At 44.1% G+C, this 13,357-nt stretch overlaps 1 protein-coding gene across 1 annotated transcript in view; it reads left to right on the top strand.

The window, feature by feature from the left end:
• The window catches only part of LOC116780032 (ubiquitin-associated protein 1-like), a 30,140-nt gene extending 16,997 nt beyond the window's left edge, over positions 1-13,143 (top strand). Inside the window, exons 4-6 of the mRNA XM_032674536.1 lie at positions 8,749-8,946; positions 10,395-10,496; positions 13,003-13,143. Coding sequence (XP_032530427.1) covers positions 8,749-8,946; positions 10,395-10,496; positions 13,003-13,143 — 441 coding nt within the window. The remainder of the gene's footprint in view (positions 1-8,748; positions 8,947-10,394; positions 10,497-13,002) is intronic.
• Positions 13,144-13,357: the final 214 nt, after the last annotated feature.

The raw sequence follows: 13,357 nt of genomic DNA, 5'->3' as shown, positions 1-13,357 counted from the left end.
TCTATCCACATTTGTTACAAGCACGCTGGGGGCTAATAAGGCCAATACAAGATAGACATGTCCGATTGCAAAAGGCACAGCAGAAAGACTCCTTAGGTGGTATATTCTTCAAGACACGATTCTTTCTGCATTGTCTTTTCTCCTTGAGAGTGATCCTGCGTGTGTTCTCAAAGGCATCAGCAGCGTTATAGATCGTGTGTCTCCAGGCCTCCCGATTTGAGGCCAGAGTAGACCAGTTATGGTGATCAATATGGTCAAGGCTGAGATGTTGTTTCAGGGAGTCCTTGTATCTTCTCTTTGGGGCTCCTCTCATGCAGCAGCCGGTGGTAAGTTCACCATAAAGCATGATCTTAGGGAGGTGGTGGTCCTTCATCCTTGAGACGTGCCCTGCCCAACGCAACTGTGTTCTCAGCAACATGGCCTCAATACTTGTGATTGCTGTTTGTTCTAGAACAGACGTATTAGTCACATAATCTGACCAGTGGATGTTTAGGATTGTACAGAGGCAGCGTTGATGGAAGCGTTCTAGGAGTCGCAGGTGGTGACGGTAGATGACCCATGATTTGGATCCATATAAAAGAGTAGACAGTACAATGGCTCTGTAAACACTGATCTTTGTACTTTTCTTCGGGTGTTTATTTCGCCAAACTCTTTTATGAAGCTTTCCGAAAGCACTATATGCCTTTACTAACCTGTTGTCTATCTCTCCGTCAATCTTACTATCCGAGGAGATGATACTACCTAGGTAATTAAACTGCTGCACTGATTTGAGCTCTGATTGGCCAATGGTGATATGGGGATTGTGGCAGTTTGAGCCACATTAGAAATCTAAAATCCATTGTTTAGACTTCTTCCACCCCTTCCCACAATTTATCCTAACACCAGAGAGAAACTTTCAGACCAGAGGCTTCTGTAGGGGAAGGGGGAAGTATATACATTTATTTACACAAATAAATACTATACAAACTAAAGGCAAATATATATATATATTACATTACTATCAGTCAGTCCTTTCAAGCCCCTCCTTTAACTTTAGTCCAGGAGCAGCCTTTAAGGCTGATATGTAACACAGTCTTTTGCTGTGGGAGTGTTCTGGGCTCCTGAACACTCCCCCTCTCACCAAGTTCCAGTTGTTTTGTTGCAGTCTCTCCTCACAAAGTCCAAGACAATAGCTTTGAGTCACTGCTCTTCTGCTGCTGGTGACTTCTCCCTCTCGGTGTCTCACCTCAGTTCGTAGGCTGCTGCAGTGTAGCTTATCAAGCGTCCACATCCTGGAATCTTCATTCCTCCACATCAGTTCTCAGCTGCCTCCGGTCAGCTTCGGTAGGCAACTCTCGAGCTCTTGGCTCGTCTCCAATTTCGCCTGGGACTCTTCTCCCAAGCGCCGGGCCTACCTCCATGGCCTGTCCACTTGGTTCAACTTCAGTGCTGAGCCTCTCCTCCACTTACAGAGGAGGGAAAGGAAAAAGCCCCCCTCTACAGTTTCACTGCAGAAAAGGAGGGGGAAGAGGGCTTGGCTGCAATGCCTGCCTCTCTCCTCTTACCTCCGGTGCTGTGAATCTCTTCCTTCACAGTACACACTCCAAATGCTGACTCTAACTCTAGCTAAAGGCTGAGTTGGGGGGTCGCAGGGCTCCCCTCTCCCCCCCGGAGGGGAAGAGAGGGAGTCCAGCCACCCCCTGGCCTTGTCCACCTGCACGCAACAGACACCAACAGCAAAACAACCAAGACTACACTGCCAACCGTTTCCGGTGCTGTGATATATGATTTTGAGCAGAAGCGAACAACATGAATGGTGATTGGCTCTCCAGGGAACACTGCCCTGGCACCTCTGAGCCCCCCAGCTTCTCAGGGGGGGCCAATCTCAACCTATGACAGGATGATGGAAGACTTCCTGAGGTGCAGGTTGATAGAGGACTTCTGTCTTCTTTAAGTTGACTTCCAACCCAAAGAGCTCAGCAGCGTCTGCAAAGCAGGATGTTAAACGCTGCAGAACTGCTTCTGTGTGGGCCGCAAGGGTGGCATCATCAGCATAAAGCAGCTCCCGGACAAGATGGTTTAAGGTCTTAGTGTGGGCCTTCATTTGCCTTAGGTTGAATAGGCTTCCATCAGTACGGTATCGAATGTAGATACCGTCCTGATCATCGAGGTCTGCCGTGGCCCTTTGGAGCATCATGCTGAAAAAGATTGTGAATAGAGTTAGTGCAAGAACGCAGCCTTGTTTCACACCATTAGTTATTAGAAAGGGCTCAGAAAGTGCATCACCATATCTGACTTGGACGTGCTGATCCTCATGAAGCGAGATGATCATTTTAAGGAACTTGGGGGGACATCCTAAATGTTCCAAAATCTGCCATAGACCTTTTCTGCTCACAGTATTGAAAGCCTTGGTGAGGTCAACAAAGGTTACATAGAGAGCTTTATTCTGTTCCCTACACTTCTCTTGCAGTTGTCTGAGAACAAATACCATGTCTGTGGTACTCCTGTTGGCTCTGAAACCACACTGGCTTTCTGGTAGAATTCCTTCTGCCACAGCAGGTATTAGTCTGTTCAAGAGTATTCTTGCCAGGATTTTGCCAGCAATGGAGAACAGAGTAATACCATGGTAATTTCAACAGTCTGATTTGACTCCTTTCTTCTTATACAAAGTGGTGATGACTGCATCACAAAGGTCTGATGGTAGTTTGCCTAGTTCCCAACAGCGCACCACAAACTCGTGAAATTTAGCATGCAGTGCTTGGCCCCCATGTTTCCAGACTTCAGGTGGAATTCCATCAACTCCAGCTGCCTTGCCAATTTTCACCTGCCATATGGCTTTAAGAGTTTCTCCCAAAGTGGGGGCAATATCCAGTTCATTCTTCACCGGTTGTTGTGACATGGACTGAATTGCTGAGTCTTGGACTACACGGCTAGTACTGAAAAGAGTCTGAAAGTGTTCAGACCAGCGATTCAGAATGGAGGTTTTATCTGTCAGAAGCATTTGACCATCTGCGCTGAGTAGAGGGTTTTGGACCTGGTATGTAGACCTGTATGCTGTTTTCAATGCCTCATAGAATCCTCTGTGATCACCTGTATCTGCGCATAATTGAGTTTTTTCAGCTAGATTGATCCACCATTTGTTCTGGATGTCACGGAATTTCTGTTGGAGTTTGCTGCATGCAAGACGAAGGGCTGCTTTTCTTCCATGACAGGATGGCAGCGCAAGGTGTGTTTGATGAGCAGTTCTCTTCTTCCTCAACTATTCCTGAATCTCTTGATTGTTTTCATCAAACCAGTCCTTGTTCTTCTTGAAGGAGAACCCTAAGGATTCTTCAGAGGACTGCTGGATGCTGTTTTTAATATGATGCCAGTGTTTCAGGAGAGGGATCTATAGAATCTATAGAAAGATTTTTGAGCCTAGTTTGAAGATTTACCTGGAACCTAGGCACAATACAGTGAGGTGATAAACAGTACAGCAGCAGTGAAAGCAAAAAGCAGCCACCGATGATTACTAGACTCTAATATACAGTCAGGCAAGCAAGCCCATGGCAAGCACAGGAGCCTGCCAATAATAAACAGCTACAACTTTTACCTAGCACATTCCAATCAAATCTGTCATTATCTTGAATCCTTTCATCCCCATGTTGGGCACCAAAAAGGACTTGTGGTTTAACCCCAACCAGCAACCATGTATCACATCACTGCTCGCTCATTCCCCTACCAGCAGGATCGGGGAGAGAATCAGAAGGGTACAAGTTAGAAAACTCACAGGTTGAGATAAAGACAGTTTAATAGAGAAAGCAAAAGCTGTGTACACAAGCAAAGTAAAACAAGGAATTAATTTGCTACTTCCCAGGGGCAGGCAGCTGTTCAGTCATTTCCAGTAAAGCAGGGCTCCATCACGCATAACAATTGTTTGGCAATACAAATGCCATAACTCCATGTCCCCCTCCTTTCCTTCTTCTTCCCCTGTCTTTATACACTGAGCATGATGCCATATGGTATAGAATATCCCTTTGGTCAGTTGGGGTCAGATGTCAGAGCTGTGTCTCCTCCCAACTTCTTGTGCACCCCCAGCCTAATCACTGGCAGAGCAGTATAAGAAGTAGAAAAGGCCTTGATGCTGTGCAAGCACTGCTCAACAATAAAAAAAAAATCTATGTTATCAACACTGTTTCCAGTATACAGCCCCATACTAGGTGAAGAAAGCTAACTGTACCCCAGCCAAAATCAGCACATCTGTAAACTTGTGGATATTTTTTTCCCAAAAGAACCTGAGATCTGGATACCAATACTCATGAAGCCTAGTAAAAACTGTATAGTCAAATCCTCTAGCTGACTCTAATCTGGTTGCTTCTGTCCAATATAAATGCTGCTTCAGTGATTCTGTGGCCTTACTGACATACTGTAGATATGTGCTCTGAAACAAGTGACACAACTGCTCTCCTGTTGTTCTCTCGTCTCTTTTTAGACTTAGGTAAATGCATTATTAATTGTGAATTACAGTATTCTGACAACTCGTGTTTATTGATGACTAGAACAAATTTAATACAGTAAACTTTGGCAGAAGTAGCAGTGTGCTGAGCAACTGCTCACTGCTACTGCTACAGATCACAGGTTTGAGAGGTGATTGTATGATTGTATGTAGCTCAGAGGTGAAATCTTGAGGTATGACACATCTCTGGGGACTAACATGAAAGATCACTCACAACTAGATAGATGGGCATTCAGATGATCACATTTTCACTCTAACTATTCAAATCTCTATGCTGCATTAAAACTTATTAAAGACCAAGAGAGAAGGTATATTCTCAAGAATACTGTAAGGAAAGATACAAACCAATAAATGAAAGATTTTCATTTGAAACTGTTTCTACTTTGAAAGTAGCAAACCAAGAAATAGGTATGCCAACAGAACTAGTTCTTTCTGTTTAAATTCCAAGACTTCAGAATGTACTTGTTTCATATTTCCACAATATGGTCCCAGTGGCTGGAAAAGGACAGCTGAGTTGCAAGAAATTGAATCACTAAATCATTTAGGTTGGAAAAGACCTCTCAGCTCGAGTCTAACCCTTGATCACCACCTTGATAACCAGACCAGAGCACTGAGTGCCATGTCCAGTCATTTCTTGAACATGGTTTGAATGGAAGTAAATGTAACAAAATTTTGAAATTGAAATTGTTGGAAATTGAAGTAAATGTAACAAAACTCCTCAATGTGAAAATGATAGAAGGAAGTCACAGTCATCTCTGTGACTGGGAGCAAAAGGGTCATGTGTCCCTTCAAGGTTGCACAACAATAAGCCTGTCCTTTTTAGAAAGCCTTGGGACAATTATATGTCCCAGTGTATTCCACAGTGATTTTTATATAGAAATTTTTTTCTCACAAGACTAGAAATTGTAACTTTGGATTTGGAGTTACCACTGGAGTTTATGTTTTACCAGTGAATTGGATCTAGGGTTCTTTGGATGGAAATAAACTTGTGATTACTCTGAGACTGCACTGATTCTGTTCTGGGTGGTCCCCTCTCCTCAGAGTGTTTTTGGTGGGGGTTTTTTTGTGTGTTTGGGGTTTTTTGTTTTTGGTTGATTGGTTGGTTTTGTTTGGGTTTTTGTTTTTTTGAAGCTCACTAGTTTGCTTTTTGCAGCTTTGGCAGAGTGGAGAAATGACTAGTGAAGTCAACAGGTTGGAATTAAACAAAGCTGATCAGATACCCAATTAGTATGATTCAGTTAAAGAAATGTAGTTGCAGGAGAATGGGGTGCAAAATATATATCGCTGCAGTAGTATGATGCATGCAGGCACACCAGCTGCAGACAGGGCTCCCGGCCTCTGTATGAAGTCCCTAAAAGTAAGCACAGTGTGCAAGCACATACTGAAAGAAATGCACATTTTCTTCTTGAAGGGCACTGAAATGCAAGTTTGAGATGTAAGGGGGCATGGCTGCTGAATGACCAGTCCTGGTTTTGTCCCCTGCAATTCCTTTATGTGTTTTCCTCCTCTGCTGGAAGTCACTGACCACAAGCACAGGTTGTCAAGCTCAAGTACATTGAGGAAGAGGAGTTGGTCCTGGACTCTTGAATCTCTGGTGTCAGAAGCAGTTTTGGTCTTCCTGGCTGCAGCATCGATAGCAAAGCATCATCCTTCAGTTTGATAATCAGCTGATTTCAGGGCTACTCCAGAACCCCATTTCAGTGTATCCCATATTCTAATGCTTTTTGTTTTGGCAAAAGTGCCTGGAGGAAAGGAGGTGTGTGAAGAGCTTTGAACCCCTCTACCACCATGAAGAGAGGTTCTTGCATAAACCAGTCCATCAGACCAAACATAATTTCTTGGGCTTTGTGTCCTAGAAGATAAATTCTTACCCTGGAGATGAAAATGGGCAGAAATACAGAACAAGGCCTTCTTCTTTCCCCCTCCCCCTTTTCCTCTCTCCCCCAATAGATGGAATTTGTCAAAATCCTAACATATATTCTGAAAATTGTTTTTCTATTAATAGTTTTTTGTTGTTGTGGGGTTTTTTTGTTTGCTTTTTTCAGTTTGGGTCCAAAGAAGGCTTTTCTGAAAGAAGTGGACAAGCTTTCAAGCTATCTATGTTGGCTTAAAAAGGTATTAAGAAAAGGCAATAAACAGAAGGTCTTGGTCCTAAGTAATTTCTTGCAGTCTAATTTGATTTAAAATGCAAGAAGACTTTTAAATGGATGAATTGAAAAGGGCAAAGTTCTGACTTTACGCTGCTGTTATCTTGGGTAAAGTAGTATAAAATGATGGGTTGGTTCTGCCCTCTGGCAGCCTGGTTCTGCAGAAATGGAGCAGGTGTACAGCAAGGAACATTACCCAGCCTTGTTGGTGTACTGAGAATGGGACCAAGTGTTGAGTATTGGTAGAAAAATCACATGTTCTTTTTAGTCAGTGTGCCATGTTGTTCGTATATGGCGGTGTTGTGGAAAAGTGATTTAGGTCACTTAAAGAATCATGATCTAAGGTATTAGTAAAAGTGGTTTTAATATGAATTTTCTAAAAGTGCAACTTAAAGTTTGATGGCAAGGTTCACTCTATTACTTATTACATGGATGAAACATATGAAGAAAAATTGAGTTAAAATTGATCTAGAATGATTTACACAGAGACCAAAGATGCAAAAGGGTAAGGGAAACCCTTCCATTGAGTCATGAAGTTCAGAGTGGACCTCCTTGCTTTCTAAACTCCTGACAGAGCTTAGGTGCGACTAGGTCCAATTTTAGTATCAGACTTGGATGACCATTTATGTCTAATGGAATTAGCTACATGGATTTCATTAGTATTAATCCAGCATGCTATCAGTCACTTAACAAGGATCTGTTGTGAATTAAAGGGTCTCTCCACCTCAGGTAAGGAATCTCAAAAATTGAGAGGCATCCCAGCTCAAGGGTAGAGTCACTGGTGTGCAGTCCAGTTGCAACTTACAGAGAACTCAAATTGGACTCACCTGAAGATCTGTCGTTGGTAGAAGGTCTCTTTGCCTCAAGGAGTAACCTTGAGAAGCATCCTAGCTCAAGGGGAGATGACCGCCCTGCCGCCACAGTGCCTAGCAGGGATAAAGTGGTTGGCTCATAGTCAAATTCTATATGATGGGAAAGGTATGCATGAGACTCCTTGTACCCATAACTTTCTTTGTCCCTTATTTAATAAGTCTTGGAAAAGTCACACGCTATTCATGTGTTGATCGCACAATCATGTTCCAAGCTCATATGCATCTATGTTCTCTGCTTCTTTGTGTGTTTCATAGAGCTACAGCTCAGACCTTTACCTCCTTTGGAACCTGTACCAAACTACTGCAGGTTTAGTTAAGGGGATTGAGTGCATCCATCACAGGTGTATCAAATGCAGTGCTTTGAGAGTAGAAAAGAGGTATATGTTTCTCTTACTCCTTCTCAGGGTCAAAAAAAATTAAGGGAAGTCTCTAGGCAATGATTTTAAAATTATTGCTATCATTCAGGCAGTGTAGCACTGGGTCAAGCTGAACAGGAGCCAGTATGTTACACTGAGCTTTGTGAACATGTAGAAGTCACAGTGACAGAATAAACAAGCTTACAATTATTATGAGAGGGGACACATCCTTCTTGAAGTATAATCTGTTTTTGTAGAGTGCTGAAAGAAGAAATTATCTTTATGATGTCTATTCAATAACTACACACAACTGTGTAATGTCTGCATCCCCTGATCAGACCACAAGTCTCCCTAGTATAGTAAAGTTATTCCCAGACCTCTCCCATAAAACCCTTCTTCCCCAGCTGTAGCAAATTCTGTTCACTAATGCATAATATTTATAGTCATCTTATTTGTGTGTTGTCCAACAGGTACACCCAGACTACAAGGAAACAGAAATCCCTACGGTAAGTTCACAAATACCTGAGTGCTTGCACTGGATCATATTTCTGAAAATCTCCAGAAATAGTGTTCCTTTGAGTACAGAAGGTGATGAGTAAACTTGGGGTAAAGGAAGCAATCTGCATGCTTCCACTGAGATACAGGGTTTGACTGTATCATAAGGTTAGGTATTGAAAGGTTTTCATCCACTGGTAGGAGAGGGTATGTTGGAAAGAATCTGGGTTGTTGGTTGTTTTGAGGGTTAAAAAAGTATGGTGGGAATCAGACTATGTGCACTGCTTGGTTTCATCCTAACAGTGAGTAACTTCCCAAGGACAGTCTAGAAAGCCTCTTGGATTAATTACATGGGATATCCTGGTTCTGCACTATCACCTCAGCCTCTGGATTTTCCCCTTTAGGTAATGCATCAAAATTTCCTCGTGTCTAAAGTGCCCAATAACACCAGCTGCACAAAGCGGTCAGGTGGCCCCACTCCTGAACTACAGCAGGCCCTCTCTGCTAGTGAGAGGCAGTGCATAGAGACGGTTGTCAACATGGGGTATGCACCTGAGGACGTCATGAAAGCCATGAAGAAGAAGGGGCAGAACATAGACCAAGTAAGAGCTTGTGCAATGGGGAAGAAACCCTTGATTGGATGCTGATTCTGCTGAGAAACAAACTTGGTTTTGCAAAATGGATAGGGGGGAATATATTTATTCTAACAGGGGGTTGCAGCCTGTAACTGCTGGGACATTAACCACTAGAGAAGTTGTCATCTGGCAGTAAAGGCTCACAAAACAAGAGTGTCCACACTTGTTTCTGATGAGAGACTGAGTTGGCCACACCTGTGGGTGCTGGGTCAGAGCTGCACTGAGCTTGGGATGGACCCTTAGTTCCACATGAAGCTGGGAGAGGTACTGGGCCTTCCCAGGGGCCATAAAACCATCTGAAGGAAGCTTAGCATGGTTCTATGCCATGCTTAGTGCCATGTGACAAAAAACCAGCCAACTAACCTTTTTCTGAGAATGGGTTGCAATGCTGATGTCTCTCCTTGTGGAGAGGGATTTGCCCTTGCAGGCTTACAACACCCCTGAAAGGCTCTTGCAAAGCACTGCTGACAGACTTTCTTTTGTGTGCTGTGTTGCTTCCTGCCTCGTGCATTGCCTCAAATGCTTGCTAAAACCAGGTCACTGAGCATAAAGCACTGCAGGGTGAAGCATGGCTCTGGGTCTTGAATCTGCTTCAAACAAACATTTTAAAGCAGGGAGAGTATGGCCAACTTTCTGTGTGAGAAACCCTAGGTGGGCTGTGTGCAGAGCATTGCCTGGCAGGACTGTGCCTGTTGCCTGGGGAGGAGGAGCATCCCAGTGACTCCTTCTTGTGGAGCTGATCTGCTTGCTGGCTACCTACACATCGAGAATTATTTAAGCTGTGTGCTGGAGTGAACTGTAGTATCAAATGGAAAAAATGTCCCTTAGGATGGTGGTTTTAAATCCTGCTGTATTTGCAAGCTGCATTCTTTTGTGTACCTAGCATTACCTATCTGACCTTTCCCCCTAACTCTCAAAACTGAGGACAGATAAGAAATTTGGCAGTGGTTTCTGTGTGTGTGAGCTGGGATTTGCAGCTCACTCACCAGTATGCTGAGTTGATCTTGAAAGGTTGACTGCTTTCGGATTGCATCAACTCTTGTGCTTGTGGATGTCTGAGAGGAAGCTAAAAGCTGACATATATTGACTGCTGAACTTACAGTTTCATCTTAAAAACTTGTAGTATAAAAAGCACAGTTAAACTTCTAAAGATTGGCTTGTGAGACTGTTTTGACTAGAGCAGAAGATGATGTTCAGAGCGGGTGGGAGAACACAGGAGGACAGAAGGGCTCGTCTGCTTTCTCTGAACAAGTTCTTGCATAAAGACTGTCTCAGATCTACTAGGAAGGACTTTATCTGAGTCCCTGGTGAAGCCCAGGGTAAAGTTGTGCTGAGCCCCTCTGAGTGTATAAAGATGGTATTCAACCATGTGCTGCTACTCTGCAAGCTTAATTTCTTTTCTTCATTCCCCACAGGTTTTGGATTACCTGTTTGTACATGGACAGTTTTGTGAGAAGGGCTTTGATCCACTTCTTGTTGAAGCAGCTTTAGAAATGCACCAGCGTTCAGAGGAGAAGGTGAGGGCGCAATGTGTGCTAGAATAGAGTGTGCAGTTCCTCTGGCTTTTGTGTAATACTGCCTTATTTCCAAAATTGACTGTTGAAGAACATCGCTGTGGTGATAAAGTGAATATGTGTTAAAGCATTAGAATTATTCCGTGTTGCTTTATCATTCTCACTTGAATGCATTTTTATGGGGACAGGATTTTTTCAAGACCCTGATTATTCTGATTGTAATGTTTTGAACCCAGAGTTCTCTTGTGGGCAAGGTGCTTGGTATAGAGACAGTTAATTTCAGAACCAGCAAATTATCTTTCAAAATGTGTCAACCTGCCCTGGCCGTGAATTTTCTCCCTTGTACAAATGCATCTGCCTGGCTGCTCAGCAAATTGGGTTAGTGGTCTCTCTTGAAGAAGATCCAAAATGTTTTTTGAGGTCTGGCTGCTTTACAAACACCAAAAATACAGAGGCAGGAACAGGTAGCCAGCTCAGAAGACAGCAGTATCTTTTAAAGTTTGACTGTCTGTTGTGTGCCAAGTTATTATATGAAAGTTTTAGAGGTACAACTCAACCCCCCCAGACATAGAATCATAGAATGGTTTGGATTGGAAGGGACCATAAAGATCATCTAGTTCCACCTCCCCCCACCATGGGCAGGGACACCTGGAAGCTGACCTTGAACACTTCCAGGGATGGGGCAACCACAACTTCTCTGGGCAACCTGTTCCAGTACCTCACCACCCTCACAGTGAAGAATTTCTTCCCAATATCTAAGCTAAACCTACCCTCTTTCAGTCTAAAGCCATTCCCCCTTGTCCTGTCACTCCATGCCCTTGTAAATAAGTCCTTCTTCAGCTCTCTTGTAGCCCCTTTAGGTACTGGAAGGCTGCTACAAGGTCTCCCCAGAGCCTTCTCTTCTCCAGGCTGAACAATCCCATCTTTCTCAGCCTGTCTTCATAGGAGAGGGGCTCCAGCCCTCTGATCATCTTCATGGCCCTCCTTCGGACTCGCTCCAGTGAGTCCATGTCCTTCCTTTGCTGAGGACCCCAGAGCTGGATGCAGTACTCCAGGTGGGGTCTCACGAGAGCAGAGTAGATGGGCAGAATCACCTCCCCTGACCTGCTGGCCACACTGCTTTTGATGCAGCCCAGGATATAATTGGGTTTCTGGGCTGAAAGCACACATTGCTGGGTCGTGTCCAGCCTCTCATCCACCAGCACTCCCAAGTCCTTCTTGGCAGAGCTACTGTCGATAGGTTCATCCCTCAACCTGTATCGATACCATCATTTGCCCTGACCCAGGTGCAGGACCTTGCACTTGGCCTTGTTGAACTTTATGAGGTTTGCACAGGCCCACCTGTCAAGGTCCCTCTGGATGGCATACCTTCCCCCCAGTGTGTCAGCTGCACCACATAGCTTGGTCTCATCAGGAAATCTGCTGAGGGTGCACTCAATCCCACTGTCCATGTCACCAACAAAGATGTTAAACAGCACCAGTCCCAATACTGACCCCTGAGGAACGCCACCCATCACTGGTCTCCACTTGGGCGTTGAGCCCTTGACTGCAACTCCTTGAGTGTGACCATCCAGCCAATTCCTTATCCACTGAGTGGTGCACCCATCAAATCCTTGTCTCTCCAGTTTAGAGACAAGGATGTCATGCGGGACTGTCAAATGCTTTGCACGAGTCCAGGTAGATAATGTTAGTTGTTACTAATGTCATATATATGCCTTCCTGGCTTTCTTGGACTTGGTGATGAGCTTGCAAACAGAGGAACAGTGTGAAGATGGGAGAAGTGACCTAGTTCAGTAAATGAATTTGCTACAGGCTTAACTCCAAATCTGGAAATGGCTAGTCTCCTGATCATGCATTTCAACCTGTTTTGGTTTGGTTTGATTTTGTCATCATTCCCCCAAAGTGGGGTGGAGGTCCTGTAAATGGCAAGGGGTCCATAAAAGTCTGATCAGTCATTCACTTCTTGTTACTTTATTTTTTACAAAATTCAGGGAGGATTTGTGGTTTATGTTGGTAGTATTTTACACAGTGTGTCCAATAGGATTTGTGCTAATCCCACAAGTTTGCCCTAGATCTGAAGAGCCATTTGATAGCAAGGGCTACTGTGATGTTCCCAAAGTAACTAAAGAAATTCAGATGCAACAGTAGTTGCTAGATGTGGGGGAGTAGGGTGACATTAATCAGAGTTCATTAGGGCAGGCTGATAAATTTCATATTGGGAGAGACACCCCACAGAAGGAGCTTTGGTACCCTTGCTGAAGAGGATTTTGGAAATGCAGGACTGCAAACACGGGACTGAAGGTGAGGCTCCATGGGCTACTGCACCCAGAGCTCTGCCAACTCTGGTGTGAGCAGACTTTCTCCAACTAGAGTTGAAACAGGCTGTACTTGGGGTGTAGAAATCTACCCTATGGGGTGCCCAGTCACTGAAGACTGGCTCTGTGCTAAACCTCCACTGAGCACTGATCCTCTTTTCTCTTGCGAATAATGGACTGTCTGTGTCTTTCAGATCACAGAGCTTCTCCAACTAATGAGTCAATTTAAAGAAATGGGCTTTGAACTAAAAGACATTAAGGAGGTCTTATTATTGCATAACAATGACCAACAGAACGCTTTGGAAGATCTAATGGCCCGTGCAGGAGCCAGCTGAAAACACATTCCTGGATTCTCATCATACAGCGGAGCAGGACCAGCCCTGCCACCTTCACATCCAGGGTGACTTAATCTCAGCAGGAAGGAGTCTGGCTTTTTGCATATAAGGGAGAGCGTCTGCACGAGTCTGCCCATGTGCGTCCCTCTAGGATTTCTTTTTCCCCTGAGAGCCAACTTTCTTTCTGAAATTAAATTTTTAAAGTGTCCTTTCC

The sequence above is a fragment of the Chiroxiphia lanceolata genome, chromosome W (genome assembly GCF_009829145.1).
Source record: "Chiroxiphia lanceolata isolate bChiLan1 chromosome W, bChiLan1.pri, whole genome shotgun sequence".
NCBI lineage: Eukaryota > Metazoa > Chordata > Aves > Passeriformes > Pipridae > Chiroxiphia > Chiroxiphia lanceolata.
This window is presented reverse-complemented; position numbering and strand designations above follow the sequence as displayed.